Source organism: Salmo salar, chromosome ssa15 (assembly GCF_905237065.1).
Source record: "Salmo salar chromosome ssa15, Ssal_v3.1, whole genome shotgun sequence".
In the NCBI taxonomy this organism is placed as follows: Eukaryota; Metazoa; Chordata; class Actinopteri; order Salmoniformes; family Salmonidae; genus Salmo; species Salmo salar.
Genome location: NC_059456.1, coordinates 45,501,363 through 45,523,712, shown reverse-complemented (window position 1 = coordinate 45,523,712; position 22,350 = coordinate 45,501,363). Strand labels below are relative to the sequence as shown.

The window sequence follows — 22,350 nt, the reverse complement described above, 5'->3', positions numbered from 1 at the left end:
TAATCTCAGGGCGTGTTACCAAAGAACAAGTATCAACACCTTTGAGTTTGAGTCACAAAAACGTTTTCTTTATGTTCTGCAGTTCCATTAAGCTGCGCACTAAATACAAGACATGTCATTTGTCAGCCAACCTCAAGCTGTAAACAAATTAGCCTCAAGTTATTTACAAAAAACAACACGCTAACAGGGAGTAGCCCAATAGGAGTGCAAGAATACAACTTCTGTCATATTTACACCAGGCTGCATGCCACAGCGCTCAATAGTTAAAATCATAGGTTGTATCTTTATCTCAATAAATAAAAATGGAAAGAGCATTCCATCACTCAAACATTTTGTCAAAGGACTAACAGGCATGTTTGCATTTACATCATTTCTCACTGCTGCTACATTGTTGAAGAAGGCAAAGAAACTATTTTGCTTTTGGACCCTCTCCCAGCATGTTCAACGAATCCAGTGGTAGAATGCACTTCCACGCAGGGGGAGGGGATGTGTTACAAACAAACCCCAGGGTTCATGCATAGAAGACCAGTTCGGGGATCTGCCCCCCCTGCACACCCGTCCCATTGGTACTGTCTGAGGAGCACTGGTACTGGAATGTCACTTTTCCACACTGCACCTCAGTCATGCCCTCCTGCCCAAAGTAGCTCAGCTCGTTGCCGTCCAGCACGACGCTGACCGTGTAGAAGGTATCCTGTTCCACTTGGACCGGGTGCTCGAACCACACTGAGAATGTGCTGCTGGAGCCGTCCGACACGAACATGGTGAGGTTCTGCGCCAGCGTGGCACCCTGCCGCTTCAGTTCAATCTTGACACTGTACTCAGCCTTGCCGCCGCTTGAGCCATACAGGCCCAGGCCGGCAATGAAGATGCGCTTGTCTACGGCAAACTGGATGCTGTCGCAGCGGCCCCGGTATCGCCACTGGTTGCTCCGGTAGGCCGATGACTGGAAGCGATGGCACCGCTGCGGTGTCAGGCCCGTCCGCTGAGCCAGCGGGAACTCCAGCTTGGGCTTGTTGGCCGCCGTGTACCACAGGAAGATGTCGTGCGTCTCCTCCAGGGTGAGCACGTCCGACTGTGCCGCGCCGTCAGCAAACTCCTCCAGAGTCATGGTGGGGTGGCGCACCAGGTACAGTACCTTGCCCAGCACCGCCCGCTTGTTCCGTGCCGTGGCGCCCAGGCCCTGGCGCCGGCACTCAGCCACCGCCCACTCCAGCACTGCCTCGAAGACCACTGCCTCGCGCGTGTTCAGCGTCTCACGGCGCAGGATGATCTCCAGGGTCTGCAGGTCGATCTCACAGAAGCCCTCGGAGCGGAGGGCTAGCTCAGCCTGGGCGTCGATCACCTCCCAGCAGCGCTGTGTCAGCTCTGGCTCCTCGAAGAGGCGGCTCTGAGAGAGCAGCACACAGGCGTTCTTGGCCTCCAGGCTGGTCTCCAGGAAAGTGACGCAGGCCTTGGCCAAGGCAGGCACAATGTACTTCTTGGCGGCGTACAGAGTGGCCAGCACCGTGTCCGCCTCCAGTTCAATCTCGTCGCTGTACATATACCTGGAAGGGGGGAGTGAGGATTTTAGCCATTATAACCACATCCACCATCACAATGTATGATAGAACAATTGCTGATCATCCAATCGATCAGGGTTGGGGACCAAATCCATTTTAACGAGCCAATTCAATTAATATCCTGAATTTAAATTACATTGACCCCAACCACAGCAATACATGAAAAAATACTTTATTGTCCAACCCAACCCCCTGAAAAACAAACAATCACACCAAGGGGTTTAAAGGAAATTAAAGGGTTACGTTCCTTGCTGATGGGCACTAAATAGGAAACTTTGGATTCAAACCAGCGACCCTCAGATTGCAGGCCTGCCTCTCAAACCTCTAGGCTACTCGCCAACCCTATATATTGGCTATATGACAAAAGCATGGCAACATTGCTGACAAAAAGGACTGAAATGCATAAGCAAGCCTTACACAGAGATGATGTAATGTGTTACTCACTTTAACAGAATTAAAAAAGCAGCAGGCTCCACGTCTGGGATGTGAATCTCAGACTCCCCTTCTGCCAGGTCTCCATAAAACATGGCACCAAAAACGGAGCTGCCCACCGCCAATACATACTGTAAACACAAGAGGGAAAGTGGGTTATTTCAATATGGCTATGCATATTGTTTGTCAAAATGGGATACATTCTTAATAAAGCATGTGCATATTACACAGTTGTTGTGCTTATATTTACTTAAATGTAAATTATATGACAGTGTAATGTAATTCATAAAACAAATAGAAAATCCAGTGTCCAATGGGCCACAATGGCAGGAAAAGCATGGTAGGCTAATACTATACATATGCCTGCATGACTGCTTCAGACTTCTAATCTACACAGAGCCAACACGCTGAGACTTTGGCACAGAAGAAAAGCGCACTTACTTTATGCGCTGGAACTTTCTGTGATTCACCAGGGGGACCCACAATGAAATGAACATCGGCCATATGTTCTTTATTGAACATCAAGGCATTCCTGAAAGATGCGAAATAAGATAAATTATATCATTCGGCGTCGTACACGCCACGTTAAATCGATGGCATTTTTAATCACCGAGGGGCAATCACTACGCACGTTTTTGCATAATATAATATTTGCATTATACAATAGAACGAGAACTGAAGCTTGACATACCTTTCTCGCAATGTCGGGTGAGTGGACTGCCAACTGGTAGTCTCGACGTTGTTGTTGTTGATATTTTGCTGAGTGGCAGTCGTAGTCGGCACGGTCACAGCTTGGGTGACCTGAACGATGTTTTTCTTGCTGGCTGCAGTCACTACCGCGCCGTTGCTGTTAGGGAGGTTGGTGTTTAAGCTGGCAGGGTACAGTTCTGCAGCCATCTTCTTCTTCACGGACAAAGTCACAATTTCATAGCATACTGGCAGCTTGCCGGACTGCTTCCCACTCTTTTTAGTCCTTTTTAAGGTTTCTGGAAGCAAAAGCAAAAATGTAAAAAACTTCATGATTCGGCCATACAGGCAATCTGGGGGTTCTGGCATCAGAAAACAAATCCACCTATCAACCTTTGGAAAAGGCGACGTGCATTTAAAGTGCAAATAAGTATGTATAACAGTTCAGAATTTAACAAAAAATTAATTCCACATAATGTAACACGTTTATAAACCGATACCCTCTGTCATCGGGCGTAGGTCTATGTACAATCAAACAAAACCCCTACGCACCCTGAAAATATTTGCACAGCAACATCAAGGTGTCCGTCCAGCGGAATTACATCCGAAGCGGTTACAATTTCATCTATCTCATAGCGTCCTCCTTTTAAGCGACAATGTATCCCCTCTAAAATAATCACATCCACGTTGCACCCAGGGCGAACTGTTACAAAGTGTTACAATGTTGCATAACTCCACTGCGGCGACGAGTTGTCACAATTATTAGATATCCAGGCGGACGCGAGTTCATATCATTATCCAAATGGTACGTGATCCATCCCTGTGCCAACAATCATTCTACTCTTATGACTGTAGGTACTGTAGTTTTGTGTATCGAGGGCGGGCGCGCAGTTCGAGTTTGACAAATCAGATTCACTGATGCCTTTCCATGTCAGTATTCCTGTAGGCGCCTCCCACAGCTGATCTGTACAATATTACATGGCGAAGATCCGAGCAAGAGAGTTAACCCTTACCGTAACGTTCACGTCACTACTTAAATTGCCCCCATAAATGGGAGCAATATGGTTCATTTCAGGCATATTTATATCAGAAGAGGCCCCAGTTGTGATTTTGGTTTATAGATAACGTATGATATATTCTACATTGTATCCTATCTATGAAATCCATCTGGTTTGTACGCCACAGGAATAGTTTACTGCACAAAGTTACTTCAAAACTACGAATTATGAACCAAAACACGCTCCACGAAAGCTGGATTGAACAGCCATATATATCCTGTGTCTTTTATAGAGCACATTGCTGAGCATATCGAGATATAGCATATTCAAGATGCAAAAGCCTACTTGAGAAACAATTAATTTGCTGACAGTGCGGGACATCGCTCGCCAAACGGACGCCGTTTTTAATTGCGTTCCATGTAACAAATGAAGCGAAGTGCTTGCACAATTATGTAAATTATATTGAAATATTTGGATACAATTGTGAGATGCAATCGCCAGTCTTTCAGTTAGACACAATGTACACAATTTCAAGTTATATGAGCCCAAAATGTTGCTCTCGAATCGGTGCATTTTTAAGACGAAGTAGGCTACCCAGAAAATATCTGCTGAAATGTCTTCCCCTAATCGCGCAGGCTGTACAGTCGAAGTGATGCCAACCATAGCGTTCGATTCAGCAACATTTCCATTCGTGGGAAACCCCACGACCGAACAGTTAATAAATCTTTACCTGATTTAAATGCGGGACGGTCGATTGACAGAGAAAAACGTTCAGGTTCGGTTACTGGACGCTTGTTCGCAGCCAGGAGCCATGTTAAAATCCGGAGGACTGGTAAACGGTAGGGAGAGAGGGGGGTTGGGCTTCAACTGTTTGTCCTGTTCCCAGGCCAGTTTCCCCGGTTTTCCAACAGAGGGCCACGGAGCTACAAAATGGAATCGTTTGGAAGGGGTTTAAAAACGGACAAGGCCAGAAGTAAGCGGCTTATACTTAATACAATTTCAGACAATGGTATTTTGCCTGGCAGATCTAGTGGTCTTGTTATTGTCTATTCTAAATTCTAAACAGTGGCATGCAGTGGAAGCTAAATCAAGAATAGGCTACATCAATGCCACTGATAGTAGGCTATCCATAATCGTTTAATGGTTGGCAATTGATACCCAGTGAGCACAGTTCGACGCCGACGTCCATGGACGTTGGAAAATATACTGCTCAAAAAAATAAAGGGAACACTAAAATAACACATCCTAGATCTGAATGAATGAAATAATCTTATTAAATACCTTTTTCTTTACATAGTTGAATGTGCTGACAACAAAATCACACAAAAATAATCAATGGAAATCCAATTTATCAACCCATGGAGGTCTGGATTTGGAGTCACACTCAAAATTAAAGTGGAAAACCACACTACAGGCTGGTCCAACTTTGATGTAATGTCCTTAAAACAAGTCAAAATGAGGCTCAGTAGTGTGTGTGGCCTCCACGTGCCTGTATGACCTCCCTACAACGCCTGGGCATGCTCCTGATGAGGTGGCGGATGGTCTCCTGAGGGATCTCCTCCCAGACCTGGACTAAAGCATCCGCCAACTCCTGGACAGTCTGTGGTGCAACGTGGCGTTGGTGGATGGAGCGAGACATGATGTGCCAGATGTGCTCAATTGGATTCAGGTCTGGGGAACGGGCGGGCCAGTCCATAGCATCAATGCCTTCCTCTTGCAGGAACTGCTGACACACTCCAGCCACATGAGGTCTAGCATTGTCTTGCATTAGGAGGAACCCAGGGCTAACCGCACCAGCATATGGTCTCACAAGGGGTCTGAGGATCTCATCTCGATACCTAATGGCAGTCAGGCTACCTCTGGCTAGCACATGGAGGGCTGTGCGGCCCCCCAAAGAAATGCCACCCCACACCATGACTGACCCACCGCCAAACCGGTCATGCTGGAGGATGTTGCAGGCAGCAGAACGTTCTCCACGGCGTCTCCAGACTCTGTCACGTCTGTCACATGTGCTCAGTGTGAACCTGCTTCATCTGTGAAGAGCACAGGGCGCCAGTGGCGAATTTGCCAATCTTGGTGTTCTCTGGCAAATGCCAAACGTCCTGCACGGTGTTGGGCTGTAAGCACAACCCCCACCTGTGGACGTCGGGCCCTCATACCACCCTCATGGAGTCTGTTTCTGACCGTTTGAGCAGACACATGCACATTTGTGGCCTGCTGGAGGTCATTTTGCATAGCTCTGGCAGTGCTCCTCCTGCTCCTCCTTGCACAAAGGCGGAGGTAGCGGTCCTGCTGCTGGGTTGTTGCCCTCCTACGGCCTCCTCCACGTCTCCTGATGTACTGGCCTGTCTCCTGGTAGCACCTCCACGCTCTGGACACTACGCTGACAGACACAGCAAACCTTGCCACAGCTCGCATTGATGTGCCATCCTGGATGAGCTGCACTACCTGAGCCGCGTGTGTGGGTTGTAGACTCCGTCTCATGCTACCACTAGAGTGAAAGCACCGCCAGCATTCAAAAGTGACCAAAACATCAGCCAGGAAGCATAATAACTGAGAAGTGGTCTGTGGGCACCACCTGCCGAACCACTCCTTTATTGGGGGTGTCTTGCTAATTGCCTATAATTTCCACCTGTTGTCTATTCCATTTGCACAACAGCATGTGAAATTTATTGTCAATCAGTGTTGCTTCCTAAGTGGACAGTTTGATTTCACAGAAGTGTGATTGACTTGGAGTTACATTGTGTTGTTTAAGTGTTCCCTTTATTTTTTTGAGCAGTGTACATTAACATTTGGTCCGTCTGCCCTGGCCTTGATTTCAACTTCTACAGACTTTGTTTTTTGGTCCGGACTTGATATGGTCAAAACATATACGACAAGTCCATGATTGGACAGTACAATACAGTAGAGCACAGCATAGTAGAGTAAAGTAGAGTATAGTTCAGTACAGTAGAGTCCTGTATCTGGTTAGATATCTGCGTTTCCTCCCGATTGACCTACAGAAAAAATTTTTTTTATAATAATAATTTTAAAGATACACTTCTCGTTAATCCAACCACATTGTCCGATTTCGAAAAGGCTTTACGGCAAAAGCATAACATTAGATTATGTTAGGACAGCGCCGAGACAAGAAAAACCACACAGCCATTTTCCAAGCAAGGAGAGGCATCACAAAAACCAGAAACACAGCTAAAATGAATCACAAACCTTTGATGATCTTCATCAGATGGCACTCATAGGACTTCATGTTACACAATACATGTATGTTTTGCTCGATAAAGTTCATATTTATATCCAAAAACCCTATTTTACATTGGCGTGTAATGTTCAGAAATGTTTTGCCTCCCAAAACTTCCGGGGGAATGAGCACATCAATTTACAGAAATACTCATCATAAACGTTGATAAAATATTCAACAGTTATTCAAAGAATTATAGATCCACTTCTCCATAATGCAACCGCTGTGTCAGATTTCAAAAAAGCTTTACGGCGAAAGCAAATTTTGCAATAATCTGAGTACAGCGCTCAGATATCAAAACAAGCCATACAGATACCCGCCATTTTGGAGTCAACAGAAATGACAAAAATTCGATTATAAATATTCACTTACCTTTGATGATCTTCATCAGAATGCACTCCAAAGAATCCCAGTTCCACAATAAATGTTTGTTTTGTTCGATAAAGTCCATCATTTATGTCCAAATACCTCCTTTTTGTTCGTGCGTTTAGTCCACTACTCCAAATGCAGGAAGCGTGCACAAAATGTCACGACGAAAAGTCATAAAAAGTTCTATTTACGTTGGTAGAAACATGTCAAATGATGTATAGAATCAATCTTTAGGATGTTTTTATTATAAATCTTCCATAATATTCCAACCGGACGATTCCTTTGTCTTCAAAAAAGAAAAGGAACACAGCTAACTCTCACGGGAGAGCGCGCCACTGAGCTCATGTCATTTTCTCACTCATCTACTTCCAGGAGCTCTTATTCTCTCCCTATTCACAGTAGAAGCATGAAACAATGTTCTAAAGACTGTTGACAACTACTGGAAGCCTTAGGAAGTGCAAAATGAACCCTAACTCACTGTATACTGTATAGGCAATAACTTGAAAAACTACAAACTTCAGATTTCCACACATCCTGGTTGTATTTTTCTCAGGTTTTTGTCTGCCATATGAGTTCTTATACTCTCAGACATCATTCAAACTGTTTTAGAAACTTCAGAGTGTTTTCTATCCAAATCTACTAATAATATGCATATCCTACCTTCTGAGCCTGAGTAGCAGGCAGTTTACTACGGGCCGCCTTTCATCCGGACGTCAAAATACTGCCCCCTACCCTAGAGAAGTTAACACGAGGGGTGTCAGTTACATTTTTATTTTCGATGCTCCTTTACTGTCTATCTAGCTTTAATTTCAGTGATTATTAGCGATCTGGACACAGTCAAGAAACTGTATGAATGAAGGTCCATTATCATTTCTATACAGTTTCGATTTGGTTTTAGTGATTTTAAAGTACACTGCTCAAAAAAATAAAGGGAACACTTAAACAACACAATGTAACTCCAAGTCAATCACACTTCTTGAAATCAAACTGTCCACTTAGGAAGCAACACTGATTGACAATAAATTTCACATGCTGTTGTGCAAATGGAATAGACAACAGGTGGAAATTATAGGCAATTAGCAAGACACCCCCAATAAAGGAGTGGTTTTGCAGGTGGGGACCACAGACCACTTCTCAGTTCCTATGCTTCCTGGCTGATGTTTTGGTCACTTTTGAATGCTGGCGGTGCTTTCACTCTAGTGGTAGCATGAGACGGAGTCTACAACCCACACAAGTGGCTCAGGTAGTGCAGCTCATCCAGGATGGCACATCAATGCGAGCTGTGGCAAGAAGGTTTGCTGTGTCTGTCAACGTAGTGTCCAGAGCATGGAGGCGCTACCAGGAGACAGGCCAGTACATCAGGAGACGTGGAGGAGGCCGTAGGAGGGCAACAACCCAGCAGCAGGACCGCTACCTCCGCCTTTGTGCAAGGAGGAGCAGGAGAAGCACTGCCAGAGCCCTGCAAAATGACCTCCAGCAGGCCACAAATGTGCATGTGTCTGCTTAAACGGTCAGAAACAGACTCCATGAGGGTGGTATGAGGGCCCGACGTCCACAGGTGGGGGTTGTGCTTACAGCCCAACACCGTGCAGGACGTTTGGCATTTGCCAGAGAACACCAAGATTGGCAAATTCGCCACTGGCGCCCTGTGCTCTTCACAGATGAAAGCAGGTTCACACTGAGCACGTGACAGACGTGACAGAGTCTGGAGACGCCGTGGAGAACGTTCTGCTGCCTGCAACATCCTCCAGCATGACCGGTTTGGCGGTGGGTCAGTCATGGTGTGGGGTGGCATTTCTTTGGGGGGCCGCACAGCCCTCCGTGTGCTCGCCAGAGGTAGCCTGACTGCCATTAGGTACCGAGATGAGATCATCAGACCCCTTGTGAGACCATATGCTGGTGCGGTTGGCCCTGGGTTCCTCCTAATGCAAGACAATGCTAGACCTCATGTGGCTGGAGTGATTCAGCAGTTCCTGCAAGAGGAAGGCATTGATGCTATGGACTGGCCCGCCCGTTCCCCAGACCTGAATCCAATTGAGCACATCTGGCACATCATGTCTCGCTCCATCCACCAACGCCATGTTGCACCACAGACTGTCCAGGAGTTGGCGGATGCTTTAGTCCAGGTCTGGGAGGAGATCCCTCAGGAGACCATCCGCCACCTCATCAGGAGCATGCCCAGGCGTTGTAGGGAGGTCATACAGGCACGTGGAGGCCACACACACTACTGAGCCTCATTTTGACTTGTTTTAAGGACATTACATCAAAGTTGGACCAGCCTGTAGTGTGGTTTTCCACTTTAATTTTGAGTGTGACTCCAAATCCAGACCTCCATGGGTTGATAAATTGGATTTCCATTGATTATTTTTGTGTGATTTTGTTGTCAGCACATTCAACTATGTAAAGAAAAAAGTATTTAATAAGATTATTTATTTCATTCAGATCGAGGATGTGTTGTTTAAGTGTTCCCTTTATTTTTTTGAGCAGTATATATTGAGTTTGTCCCCCCCCCAAAAAAAAACATTACAAAAGAAAACATTTAAAAAAGATTTTTTTTTTAAAAGATGTTTTTACTCAAACCATTAATTAGACAATAGGCTATGCAGGCCGTATCATGTTTAAACCGGTGCAGCTTTTAAAAGCCTACTAAATAAATGTATTTTTGTAGCCTATATTCGATTCTGGAAATTGTTTATTTAAGTTTCAATTAAACTATTTGATTATCTAAACAATTTTGAATGTAAAGGTCTTGTTTTGTTATGTCGGCGTTTAGCTGTCAATAGGTAAGAAGGCTAATTAGAAAGGCCTTTTTTATTTTTTGAGCGATTTGAGTTGTCAATCCATAGGGGTCAAAATCAGTGCACTATATCGGAAATAGGATGTCATTTGGGAGACAACTCAGGCCATCCAGTCCAGAGTTGGCACTCAGCCGCCCAGTAGACTTACACTACTCTGCTATTGTTTGAAGATCCTTCTCAACCCATTACCATTCATCACACTCTCTAATCAAAGTTTGACACACACACACATTATATTATCCATGCAGTTACAATGAAATAGTGACTTCCAGATCAATTTCAATTCCAGTGTAATATGGAGCATATCCTGGGGTTCATTCTTCATTGAAACTGCATTATTCTTTGTTGTGAATGGCTTCCTTGAAATGTCTGCTTTGGTGCTAATGTTGCTTGGAGCAAAATGTATATGATATGTATGATATGATATGTACACTGGGTGTACCAAACATTAGGAACACCTTCATAATATTGAGTTGCACCCCCCCACCCCCCCAACCTTTTGCCCTCAGAACAGCCTCAATTCATTGGGGTATGAAATCTACAAGGTGTCGAAAGCGTTCCACTGGGACGCTGGCCCATGTTGACTTGAATGCTTTCCACAGTTGTGTCAAGTTGGTTGGATGTCCTTTGGGTGGTGGACCATTCTTGATGCATATGAGAAACTGTTGAGCCTGAAAAACCCAGCAGTGTTGCAGTTCTTGACACAAACCGGTGCACCTGGCACCTATTGTACTACCATACCCCGTTCAAATGCACTTAAATATTTTCTTGCCCATTCACCCTCTGAATGGCACACATACACAATCCATGTCTCAAGGCTTAAAAATCATTTTTTTAGCCTGTTTCCTCCCCTTCATCTACACTGATTTGAAGTGGATTTAAAAAGTGGAATCAATAAGGGATCATAGCTTTCACCTGGATTCACCTGGTCATTCTTTGTCATGGAAAGAGCAGGTGCTCTTAATGTTTTGTATACTTAGTGTATATCACATCAATAATTACAATCATGTCTATTGTGATAAAACATAGCACAGTAGAAAACCGCAGTAGGTTAATCCGATGATATCAATAAACCACTGTGGAAATTGTTATCATAGGCTAGTATTTATCTAGCCTGAGTGCTGTCTGTTTGTGCTATCATGCCAAGTCCTTGTTACTCACGTTTGGCTTGACAATGACAGATTAGGGACCAGGCTAGTATTTATCTCTGTTGGGCTGTTATTAGAGAAGCTTTCAAATTGAGCTACTGTTCTTATTTCTGTATCATCAAGTGGTAACACTTTACATTAAGTTGCTCTTAAACCTGTGTAGCAACACTGTAATTACATTAGTAACAACATTGTATAACATGTTTTTACATAGTATTTAAAGCTATAGTTTAAGATTTTAGTAATAAAGCCCTTTATCGACTTCCCCAGAGTCAGATGTTTTTTGTCTCTGTATGTAGTTTGAAGGAAGTTGCTATCTATCATTAGTGCAATTGCTAACTAGCGTTACCGCAATGACTGGAAGTCTACAGGAACCACTAGCCAGCGATTTAGACTTCCAGTCATTGTGCTAACGCTAGTTAGCATCGCAAAACTACCTCTAACTTCCTTCCTACTGGATGCAGAGACATAAAAATGTATCCGCAAGTTCATCTGACTCTGGGGAAGTAGACAAAGGGCTTGATTGCCAAAACCTCAAACTATCCCCTGGAAACTAGATAAAAAAATACCATAATTTGTTTAATCCATAGAACTGTTCTTTGGAGGAAGGATTGTTGAGATATACAGTATTTGACATTGTATCTTATTTCAAAATAATTTGGCTAATTTGAGTTATTTGTGACAATTTGCCCTTACCCAGGCCTCCTTTAAAATGCCATAATGTTTTATCTGTATGTACTACAAAGTGAAAATTGTTGTTATATAAAGCTTTACCACTTGCTTTGTAATATAAGTAGTATTTTGATCTCAATAACAATTTTCTAACATTAAAGACATGCTCCGGTACTTTGGCGACTAGTAAGTATTTTGTAAACCTCCCACTTTAGGCTGGATGTGTCAATATGTAGTTCATACATGCATAATTCATCAGCAGAATTACTATATTACCTCAATTAGCCACAAAATCCCTACATTTACCCCCATGTGGGCCAGTCCTTTAGCAATTCGAGTTTTAGCCAATGAGCTTCAGCCCCTCGCCATGGATGGATGGAAACTGTGGATGGATGGCGGTATTCGCGCAAAACTGAAAGCGCCATCCACCGCATTTAACCATGGAAAGAGGTCTGGAAATATGGCTCAATATAAACAGTGTAGTTATTCCCCCCGCAAGGGCAATCGAACAAGCGAAATGCCGGTACAGGAACAAGGTGGAGTCGCAATTCAACGGCTCAGACATGAGACGTATGGACTACAAAAATGGCAACGTCACGGACACAACGTCACGCTTCTAGACAAACTAAACACCATCTTTGCCCGCTTTGAGGATAATACAGTGCCACCGTTGCGGCTCGCTAACAAAGACTGCACCCCCCCCCTTATCCGTGGCTGACTGCGTAAAACATTTAAACTTGTTAACCCTCGTAAGGCTGCTGGCCCATATGGCATCCCTAGCCGCGTCTTCAGAGCATGCGCAGACCAGCTGGCTGGTGTGTTTACGGACATATTTAATCGCTCTCTATCCCAGTCTGTTGTCTCCCCACATGCTTCAAGATGGCTACCATTGTTCATGTGCCCAAGAAGGCAAAGATAACTGAAATAAATGACTACCGCCCCGTAGCACTCACTTCTGTCATCATGAAGTGCTTTGAGAGGCTAGTCAAGGATCATATCACCGCCAACTTATCGGCCACCCTAGACCCACTTCAGTTTGCATACCGCCCCAACAGGTCCACAGATGACGCAATCACCATCACACTGCACACTGCCTTATCCCATCTGGACAAAAATAATACCTATGTAAGAAATCTGTTCATTGACTACAGCTCAGCATTCAACACCATAGTGCCCTCCAAGCTCATCATCAAGCTGGAGGCCCTGGGTCTCAACCCCACCCTGTGCAACTGGGTCCTGGACTTTCTGACGGTCCGCCCCCAGGTGGTGAAGGTAGGAAACAACATCTCCACTTCGCTGACCCTGAACACTGGGGGGGGGGGGGGTTGCTCAGCCCTCTCCTGTACTCCCTGATCACCAACGACTGCTTGGGCATGCACGCCTCCAACTCAATCATCAAGTTTGCAGAGGACACAACAGTAGTAGGCTTGATCACCAACAACAACGAGACAGCCTACAAGGAGGAGGTGAGGGCACTCGGAGTCTGGTGTCAGGAAAACAACATCTCACTCAACGTCAACAAAACAAAGGAGATGATAGTGGACTTCAGGAAACAGCAGAGGGAGCACCCTCCTATCCACATCGAAGGGACAGCAGTGGAGAAGGTGGAAAGTTAAGTTCCTGGGTGTACACATCACAGGCAAACTGAAATGGTCCACCCACACAGACAGTGTGGTGAGAAGGCGCAACAGCACCTCTTCAACCTGAGGAGGCAGAAGAAATTTGGCTTGTCACCCAAAACACTGACAAACTTTTACAGATGCACAATCAAGAGCATATTGTCGGGCTGTATCACAGCTTGGTACGGCAACTGCACCACCCACAACCGCAAGGCTCTCTAGAGGGTGGTGCGGTCTGCACAATGCATCACCGGGGGCAAACTACCTGCCCTCCATGATATCTACAGCACCCGATGTCACAGGAAGGCCAAAAAGATCATCAAGGACAACAACCACCCGAGCCACTGCTTGTTCACACCGCTATCATCCAGAAGGCGAGGTCAGTACAGGTACATCAAAGCTGGGACCGAGACATTGAAAAACAGCTTCTATCTCAAGGCCATCAGACTGCTAAACAGCAATCACTAACTCAGAGAGGCTTCTGCCTACATTGAGACCCAATCACTGGACACTTTAACAAATGGATCACTAGTCACTTTAAACAATGCCACTTTTTAAATAATTCCACTTTAATAATGTTTACATACCTTACATTACTCATATCAGATGTATATACTGTATTTTATACCATCTACTGCACTTTGCCTATACCGCTCGGCTATCGCTCGTCCATATACTTATATGTACATATTCTCATTCACCCCTTTAGATTTGTGTGTATTAGGTAGTTGTTGGGGAATTGTTAGATTACTTGTTAGATATTACTGCACTGTTGGAACTAGAAGCACAAGCATTTCGCTGCATCCGCATTAACATCTGCTAACCATGTGTATGTGACCAATACAATTTGATTTGATTTGATTTTAGTGGCAGCTCGCAAGACGCACACACATTGGAGCGAGGACAGATAGAGCAATGATGTGGTGCACATATATGCACATTTGTGACGTAGTACGCAATTTTCGGGGGCCACTTATGGCTCGTGGGTGCTACTTTCAGAACTACAGGCAAAAAAACATATATAAAAGTTCCTGAGAAGATCATAAATCTATGATTATTGAAAAATGTAAACATGATATTGAATTATATTATATTGATATTTTTTATCTTGCAATTTTTTATCTATATATTGTTGAACATAAACTCTATAGGCTTATCAAAGTTCCAGAGTAGCCACTTTTATAATTATGATCCAATTTCTAAACATTACCAACAGAGTGAACATGAAAATAGATTCAAAATGGTCGCCCTCAGGATGTGCAACGATTCAAATAAAAGGAGGTCTCTGATTGGTTATATTGCCTAGTATGCCAGTTGCTCTGTATAAAGTGGGCCATAGCTTGGAATAGGCACTGGAATAGGGACTGCAGGGAAATATTAAGCCTTGGTGGGACAGCTACACAGTTTGCCAAGGACTTAGCTAGATCTAGGTGACACTATCTCTCACTCACTTTATATAAGATACTGGGCATATATCCTTGGTGTGACACCACACCCACAGAGAACAACAGTCCCCACAGAGCAGCACTGCTCTACAAAACAGACCCAGATTTGCCCTGAAGCCGATGATGAGGACTCAAAACTGTGCTTTTCAACACCTTTTATTAATTCCCTGACATTTGTCGAAACGCATTGGTTTTAACAAAAAAATACATATTTTTCAGCCAATCTGCCATTGTACTACCAAGAGTTGCTGAATGTCTTTTCATCTTCTTCAAGCTCCTTTTATACAGTAGAAAGGACATCAGTGAAAGGTACTGATGAAAATTCAAATTGAAGTCTGTTCTTTTATGGTATATAGGGGGTAGGAGTTCACCACCAGATCCAGTTTCCTATTTAAACTCGGCTTCTTTAGCCACACTGTACTTTAAAAAAAGGCCCTTATGGAATCATATTTCTTGACATAACACTACCTCAAGCCCTTAAGCAAAATCCTGTCTCACCTTATTGCTTTATAACCGTCACTCACCCCTTCAGTAACCTTGGCTTCAGTGGCGAGTTTAGAGTAAGCTGCCAAGCATTTGTTATGTTGCAAATGGAATTGTATGTAAATGAGAGTTGAGGTTCATTTCATATAAATTCTGAAAGTTAATTGAAATGTTGATTTAAGAATTTAAAATGTCACTTTCTGATTCATCTCTTGAATTAACTGAATTCAAATGGAATTGACTCCAACCCCACGCCATAGTTGAGGTAAAATGTATTTACTCTAATTTCCTGCCTACGTGGGAAGTAGAATAAAATGTTCATTATGTGTAAGACCAGTGTCCAGACATTGAATGTCCCTTCGAGCATTGTGAAGTTAGTAATTACACTTTGTATGGTGTATCAATACACCAAGTCACTACAAAGATACAGGCGCCCTTCCTCACCCAGTTGCCGGAGAAGAAGGAAAACGCTCAGGGATTTCACCATGAGAGTAATGGTGATTTTAAAACAGTTACAGTTTAATGGAAGTGATAGGATATAACTGACAATGGATCAACAACATTGTAGTTACTCCACAATACTAACCTAAATGACAGAGTAAAAAGAAGGAAAAGCATGCATCCTTGCAATAAGGCACTAAAGTAATACTGCAAAAAATGTACTTTTGTCCTGAATACAAAGCGTTATGTTTGGGGAAAATCCAAGATAACACATCACTGAGGACCGCTCTTCATATTTTCAAGCATGGTGCTGGCTGCATCATGTTATGGGTATGCTTGTCATCGGCAAGAACTAGGGAGTTTTTTTGAATTAAAAGAAACAGAATAGAGCTAAGCACAAGCAAAATCCTAGAGGAAAACTTGGTTCAGTCTGCTTTCAAAAAGGCACTGGGAGACAAATTCAACTTTCAGCAGGACAATTACCTAACACACGAGGCCAAATATACACTGAGTTGCTTACCAAGATGACATTGAATGTTCCTGAGTGGTCGAGTTACAGTTTGTACTTAAATTGGCTTGAAAATCTATGGCACGATTTGAAAATTGCTGTCTAGCAATAATCAACAACCAACTTGACAGAGCTTCAAGAATTTTGAAAATAATAATGTGCAAATATTGTACAATCCAGGTGTGCAAAGCTTTTAAAGACTTACTCAGAAATACAAAGACGGGGGGTTGAATACTTATTTAATAGAGATACTGTATATTAGTGTTTTATTGTCCAATGTTAGAATTTTTCTTCCACTTTGACATTACAGAGTATTTTGTGTAGATCGTTGACAAAAAATGACAATAGAGCCCCACAGTGGAGGTGTCATAATACACATAAAACCTAGCGATCAAACAGGGAGATGGTTCCAATAGTTTTTTCCACTATTCATTTGAAAAACTACTGGAACCATTTCCTTGTTTGACTGCTAGGTTTTATGGGTATTATGACTCATACTGTGGTACTCTATTAAATCTTTTTAGTCAAGGGGTGTGAATACTTGCTGAAGGCACTGTACTTAGGTATTATTATATTTACAATCACGAGTATCATCCGATCAACTGTCAATTTACAGATATGAGTATGGCCAGGTCGGCACACCCCTAATGAAGAGTGCATTCGTCCTCCTTGTATTTTTATGACGTTACATATTTGTATTGTTAACTTCCTCTCTTCCTTCCCCAAGACCCTTGCCTGTACATCCCTCGTTTCGCCCACATGCTGGAATTTGGGGAGAAGACCCATGAGGTGTCCATGACGGCACTGCGCCTACTACAGAGGATGAAGAGGGACTGGATGCACACGGGACGCAGGCCCTCTGGGCTATGTGGGGCAGGTACGTTGGTTGCCACGGGGATGAACTTTAGGACGCGGCCTGACCTTTGGAGTGACCAGTCTCTCCAGCTGAAGGTCTTGATTGGCGCAATTGTCCTTATGCAAGACTTCCTGTCCAAAAGTTCCACCATAACACTTTTAAAAAAAGACAGGATGCTAGAACCATAGATTCAACTGTCTTTGTGACTGAAACATTGGTCTTAACTTTGGGCTCCCAATTGGCGCAGCGGTCTAAGGCACTGCATCTCTGTGCAAGAGGTGTCACTAGAGTCCCTGGTTCGAATCCAGGCTGTATCACATCCGGCCGTCCCATAGGGCGGTGCACAATTGGCCTAGTGTCGTCCGGGTTTGGCTGGGGTAGGCCGTCATTGTAAATAAGAATTTGTTCTTAACTGACTTGCCTAGTTAAATAAAGGTAAAAAAATGTATTTAAAAAATAATGTGCTGTGGGTTATGAATGTGCTGTGGGTTGCAGAGAAGCAACAGTCATGAAAAGCTGTAAAGCCTACTCAGTACCTAGCCTGGAGTCTAAGAACACAGTGTTCAAAACTTAACAGCTTGAGACCCTTCTGCCCTCAAACCCCTAAAGCAGTGCATTTAAGCTTCTATTCTATTCTGCGCTGTGGAGTCAGCAAGATCCCATGGTTTAGGAATAAATAGCACAACAAGCTTCCTCCTCAACTGTAAGGTTCAGCTCTTCAAACCCCCCAACCGCTACTGCCACCCGCCTTCCCTCCCAAATATTTGCTACCTGCTGCGATATCTAAATAATTCATAATTGATTCATTAATCATTCAAAGTATTTGGAGCAAAGGAGGGGAAGTTTAGACTAGAACACGTGGCTTTAAATGGCTTCTGTCCTATGTCGGTGGAAGATGAGGTGTAAACAAAAAAGCCTTCTCTATCCGTGAGGTCTGTTCAGATATAGAACGACACAAGTGCGCGCAAGTACAACGTGGTGATGGCACAACAGCCTCTTTTTTCTCTTCATATCCTAATGCTCTTCACGCAAGTGTTTGGGTCTAGCCTACTTATTGCAGTCCCAACCAGTGTGCACAGAGCATTAGGATATAGATACCGATTCACTGGTCAAAAGTACTAAGCATGTACAGTTGAAGTCGGAAGTTTACATACACCTTAGCCGAATACATTTAAAGTCATGTTTTCACAATTCCTGACATTTAATCCTAGTAAAAATGTTCTGTCTTAGGTCAGTCAGGATCACCACTTTATTTTAAGAATGTGAAATGTCAGAATAATAGCAGAGAGAATGATTTATGTCAGCTTTTATTTCTTTCATCACATTCCCAGTGGGTAGCATTGCCTTTAAATTGTTTAACTTGGGTCAAATGTTTTGGGTAGCCTTCCACGAGCTTCCCACAATAAGTTGGGTGAATTTTGACCCATTCCTCCTGACAAAGCTGGTGTAACTGAGTCAGGTTTGTAGGCCTCCTGGCTCGCACACACTTGTTTCAGTTCTGCCCACAAATGTTCTATGGGATTGAGGTCAGGGCTTTGTGATGGCCACTCCAATACCTTGACTTTGTTATCCTTAAGCCATTTTGCCACAACTTTGGAAGTATGCTTGTGGTCATTGTCCATTTGGAATACCCATTTGTGACCAAGCTTTAACTTCCTGACTGATGTCTTGAGATGTTGCTTCAATATATCCACATAATTTTCCTGCCTCATGATGCCATCTATTTTGTAAAGTGCACCAGTCCCTCCTGCAGCAAAGCACCCCCACAACATGATGCTGCCACCCCCGTGCTTCACGGTTGGAATGGTGTTCTTCGGCTTGCAAGTCTCCCCCTTTTTCCTCCAAACATAACGATGGTCATTATGGCCAAACAGTTATATTTTTGTATAATCAGACCAGAGGACATTTCTCCAAAAAGTACGATCTTTGTCCCCATGTGCAGTTGCAAACCGTAGTCTGTTTTTTTTATGTCGGTTTTGGAGCAGTGGCTTCTTCCTTGCTGAGCGGCCTTTCAGGTTATGTCGATTTAGGACTCATTTTACTGTGGATATAGATACTTTTGTACCTGTTTCCTCTTGCATCTTTACAAGGTCCTTTGCTGTTGTTCTGGGATTGATTTGCACTTTTTGCACCAAAGTACGTTCATCTCTAGGAGACAGAACGCTGTCTCCTTCCTGAGCGGTATGACGGCTACCTGGTCCCATGGTGTTTGTACTTGCGTACTATTGTTTATACAGATGAATGTGGTACCTTCAGGCATTTGGAAATTTCTCCCAAGGATGAACCAGACTTGTGGAGGTCTTGGCTGACTTTTGATTTTCCCATGATGTCAAGCAAAGAGGCACTGAGTTTGAAGGTAGGCCATGAAATGCATCCACAGGTGCACCTCCAATTGACTCAAATGATGTCAATTGGAGGTTGAAAAACGAGTTTTAATGACTCCAACCTAAGTGTATGTAAACTTCCGACTTCAACTGTATACCAAGTGAAAACACTCTGCATGAAAAACAAAAGCTAAAACATGACACTGTCCCTATTGACAATTATGTTAATACTCATCCCTCAAGCCTTCCTTTGCCCTTTTTAGCTTTCAATTGTATTCCCTCAGGATTTTTTTTTGTTGGGAGCAAACATTTCACTTAGTCAAAGTTTACACTTAAAGTCCTAAATCAATCTAACGAAGTGAGTCTAGCGCACAGCAGAAAAAGGAGGGTCACACTTCATGTGAAGAGTACTGTGCCTACACAAGGACTTCATAACACATTCATAACCCATGCATACAGCATTTATAAGCAGTACATAAAGATTTTGTCATGTGTTATGGACAACCTCTGCTGCGACACGCTAAAGACTGGGCCGTTGTGTAACTCCTACACCTCTCAAAGGAGCATATTGATCAAGACAAGCATTCATTTTATTAATGCTGGCTAAACATAGCGCAGGCGGCGGACAGGGAAGACAAAACATGTACTTGAAGAACAGGTAAAAGCGATGAGGGGTATGCCAGTGTAGAACTTCACTGGTGCAGAAACTATTGAGTCATGTTGAGACCCATTTCCAATACCAATAGTACCTTTGGAAGTTACACAACTCAGAAATATGGTTTATACAGTGTGTGTGTTTATTTGATTGTGTTTTAGGTAGTATACACTGTTTTCTAAATAGCTAATAAAAGTGTGTGTGCGTGTGTGTGGACGTATGCACGTGTGTCCTTCTGTGGGTGAAAAAAAGAGGTGTGTGTGTGTGTGTGTGTGTGTGTGTGTGTGTGTGTGTGTCCTTCTGTGGGTGAAGAAGAGGTGTGTGTGTGTTGGTTGATCACCGTGTAATCCCCTCTTCTTCCCCAGCCCTGCTGGTGGCTGCCCGGATGCACGAGTTCCGCCGCACCGTCAAGGATGTGATCGGAGTGGTGAAAGTGTGCGAGGCCACACTGAGGAAAAGGTATGAGCTAAGGAGGGGAGCAGATGAGGGCATGTCTCTGTCATGGCTGGAACCCTATTCTGGACAGGGCTCATATCCTCTCGCTATCCACCAAACCTTCACTGCTTAGTAGATCCCATCATGTTGGCAAATGCAGTTTGGTCCATTGAAGACTGTTGGTATACACTGTTGGTAAAGGCCTATGGTTTCCCTAACCCCACACCCTAACACATACACTGCTAGATGACCACGCAAGCTCTGGGGTTATGGTTAAATTAAGGATTTGAAGTTGGTGGTAAGGTTGGTGGTAAGTTGGTGGTAAGGTTATTTGAATGCGACAAGAGCAAAATACAAATATTTCAGCTGTTAGGCCATCATCAGTGTTTATAGAGAAAATGTCTACATCCGTCCTTTGTAACTTGACCAGATAGTGACGCCTCTCCTTCTGTTGTCAAGATTGACAGAGTTCGAGGACACTCCCACCAGTCAGCTGACCATCGATGAGTTCATGCGGGTGGACCTGGAGCAGGAGTGTGACCCACCCTCTTTCACTGCTGGACAGAGGAAGGTCAAGATGCAGGCGGTACGTTATCTGACTCTTTCCAGGCATTGGCTTGCTTGCCCTATCAATCACCTGTCAGTGTGTTTGATTGGCACATCAGCATGTCTCAGATGGAATTGATGGCCAGGCATTGGCTGGCTTGCCCTGTCAATCATATCTCAGTGCATTTGATTTGCACAGAAGCGTGGCCCGGATGGAAGGAGTTGACACTTGATTTAGAAACTTTTAGTTGCATGGCGTGACTGGTTCAGTTCTTACCACAAACGTGGATGAGAAGTAATCTGGTATGTGTGACCAGACTGCCAGTTTCCATATCAAGTGTCAACTCATCCATCCAGAACATGCTACTGTGCAATTCCAATACACTTCTGAAAGCCCTATCTGTAAATCTGCAATTGACAGAATCCCGTCAATAGTTTTTTTCACTTTGACTCTCCCTTACCCCATTTTAGCTTGAACAGGAGTTAGCCAAAAAGCTGGATGAAGTTCAAGGTATGTTTGGTTTATATTGTGGTAATAGGTAGCCTCAGCGCAGGCGTTCTACAACCACAAAGTTTTGGAACTTTGTCTGTGAGTGTTTTTGATTAGATCTTTGAGCATCTTGTAAGTAAATAAAACTCAAACATCTCATCAAAATAATTGTGATATAAAATGTAATGTAAAATGTCATAAAATGCATGTGATCAACTAGGTCACTGTAGGATTGAGAGAATTGTAAATGTGAAAACAATGTAATGTGAAGGGTCATCTCAGTTTCACCGTCTCTCTACCCCTGCAGGTGAAATCAGTTTGTATCGAGACGAGATCGAGACGGAGCTGGAAAACAGCAGGCCAAAGCTCAGAGGGATCTACGCTGCCTATGCCAAAGAAATAGGTGTGTGTGTGTGAATGTGTGTTTGCGTGCGTACGTGTGTGTGTGCCCACTGCCTTTAGTGTGTTTTTTTTACTAACTCAACAAGAAGCACGTCTCTGTGGTTTCTGTCGTTTTTTTAATCAAGGCGACGCTGTAGGTCAGTTCTGACAAGGTGCTTCATCAGTGTCATGAGGTCACACTTTTGCCCTTTGAAAATGACAGGCGGAGAACTGCGGATGATTGTCATTTTTAGTTCTCTGAAAAG

The 22,350-nt window shown here is 43.7% G+C and overlaps 2 protein-coding genes across 5 annotated transcripts in view; one reads left to right on the top strand and one right to left on the bottom strand.

The window, feature by feature from the left end:
• brf1b (BRF1 general transcription factor IIIB subunit b) overlaps positions 1-22,350 on the top strand; it is a 135,902-nt gene that overhangs the window by 38,247 nt on the left and 75,305 nt on the right. For both annotated transcript variants that reach the window (XM_014145095.2, XM_014145094.2), the window contains exons 7-11: positions 17,125-17,274; positions 20,598-20,691; positions 21,127-21,253; positions 21,685-21,724; positions 22,011-22,106. In XM_014145095.2, coding sequence (XP_014000570.1) covers positions 17,125-17,274; positions 20,598-20,691; positions 21,127-21,253; positions 21,685-21,724; positions 22,011-22,106 — 507 coding nt within the window. The remainder of the gene's footprint in view (positions 1-17,124; positions 17,275-20,597; positions 20,692-21,126; positions 21,254-21,684; positions 21,725-22,010; positions 22,107-22,350) is intronic.
• On the bottom strand, positions 47-4,564 carry btbd6b (BTB (POZ) domain containing 6b). 3 transcript variants are annotated; one of them, XM_014145098.2, is made up of 5 exons: positions 4,407-4,564; positions 2,683-2,977; positions 2,433-2,523; positions 2,004-2,122; positions 47-1,544 (listed from the first exon to the last, which is right to left on the bottom strand). In XM_014145098.2, exons 2-5 carry the CDS (start codon positions 2,886-2,888, stop codon positions 512-514), a joined length of 1,449 nt encoding a protein of 482 aa, XP_014000573.2. In that variant the 5' UTR covers positions 2,889-2,977; positions 4,407-4,564; the 3' UTR covers positions 47-511. The 3 variants fall into 3 exon arrangements, with proteins under 3 accessions (XP_014000573.2, XP_014000572.2, XP_014000571.2); XM_014145097.2 differs by lacking the exon at positions 4,407-4,564 and adding an exon at positions 3,231-4,383; XM_014145096.2 differs by lacking the exon at positions 4,407-4,564 and having other exon boundaries at positions 2,683-3,173.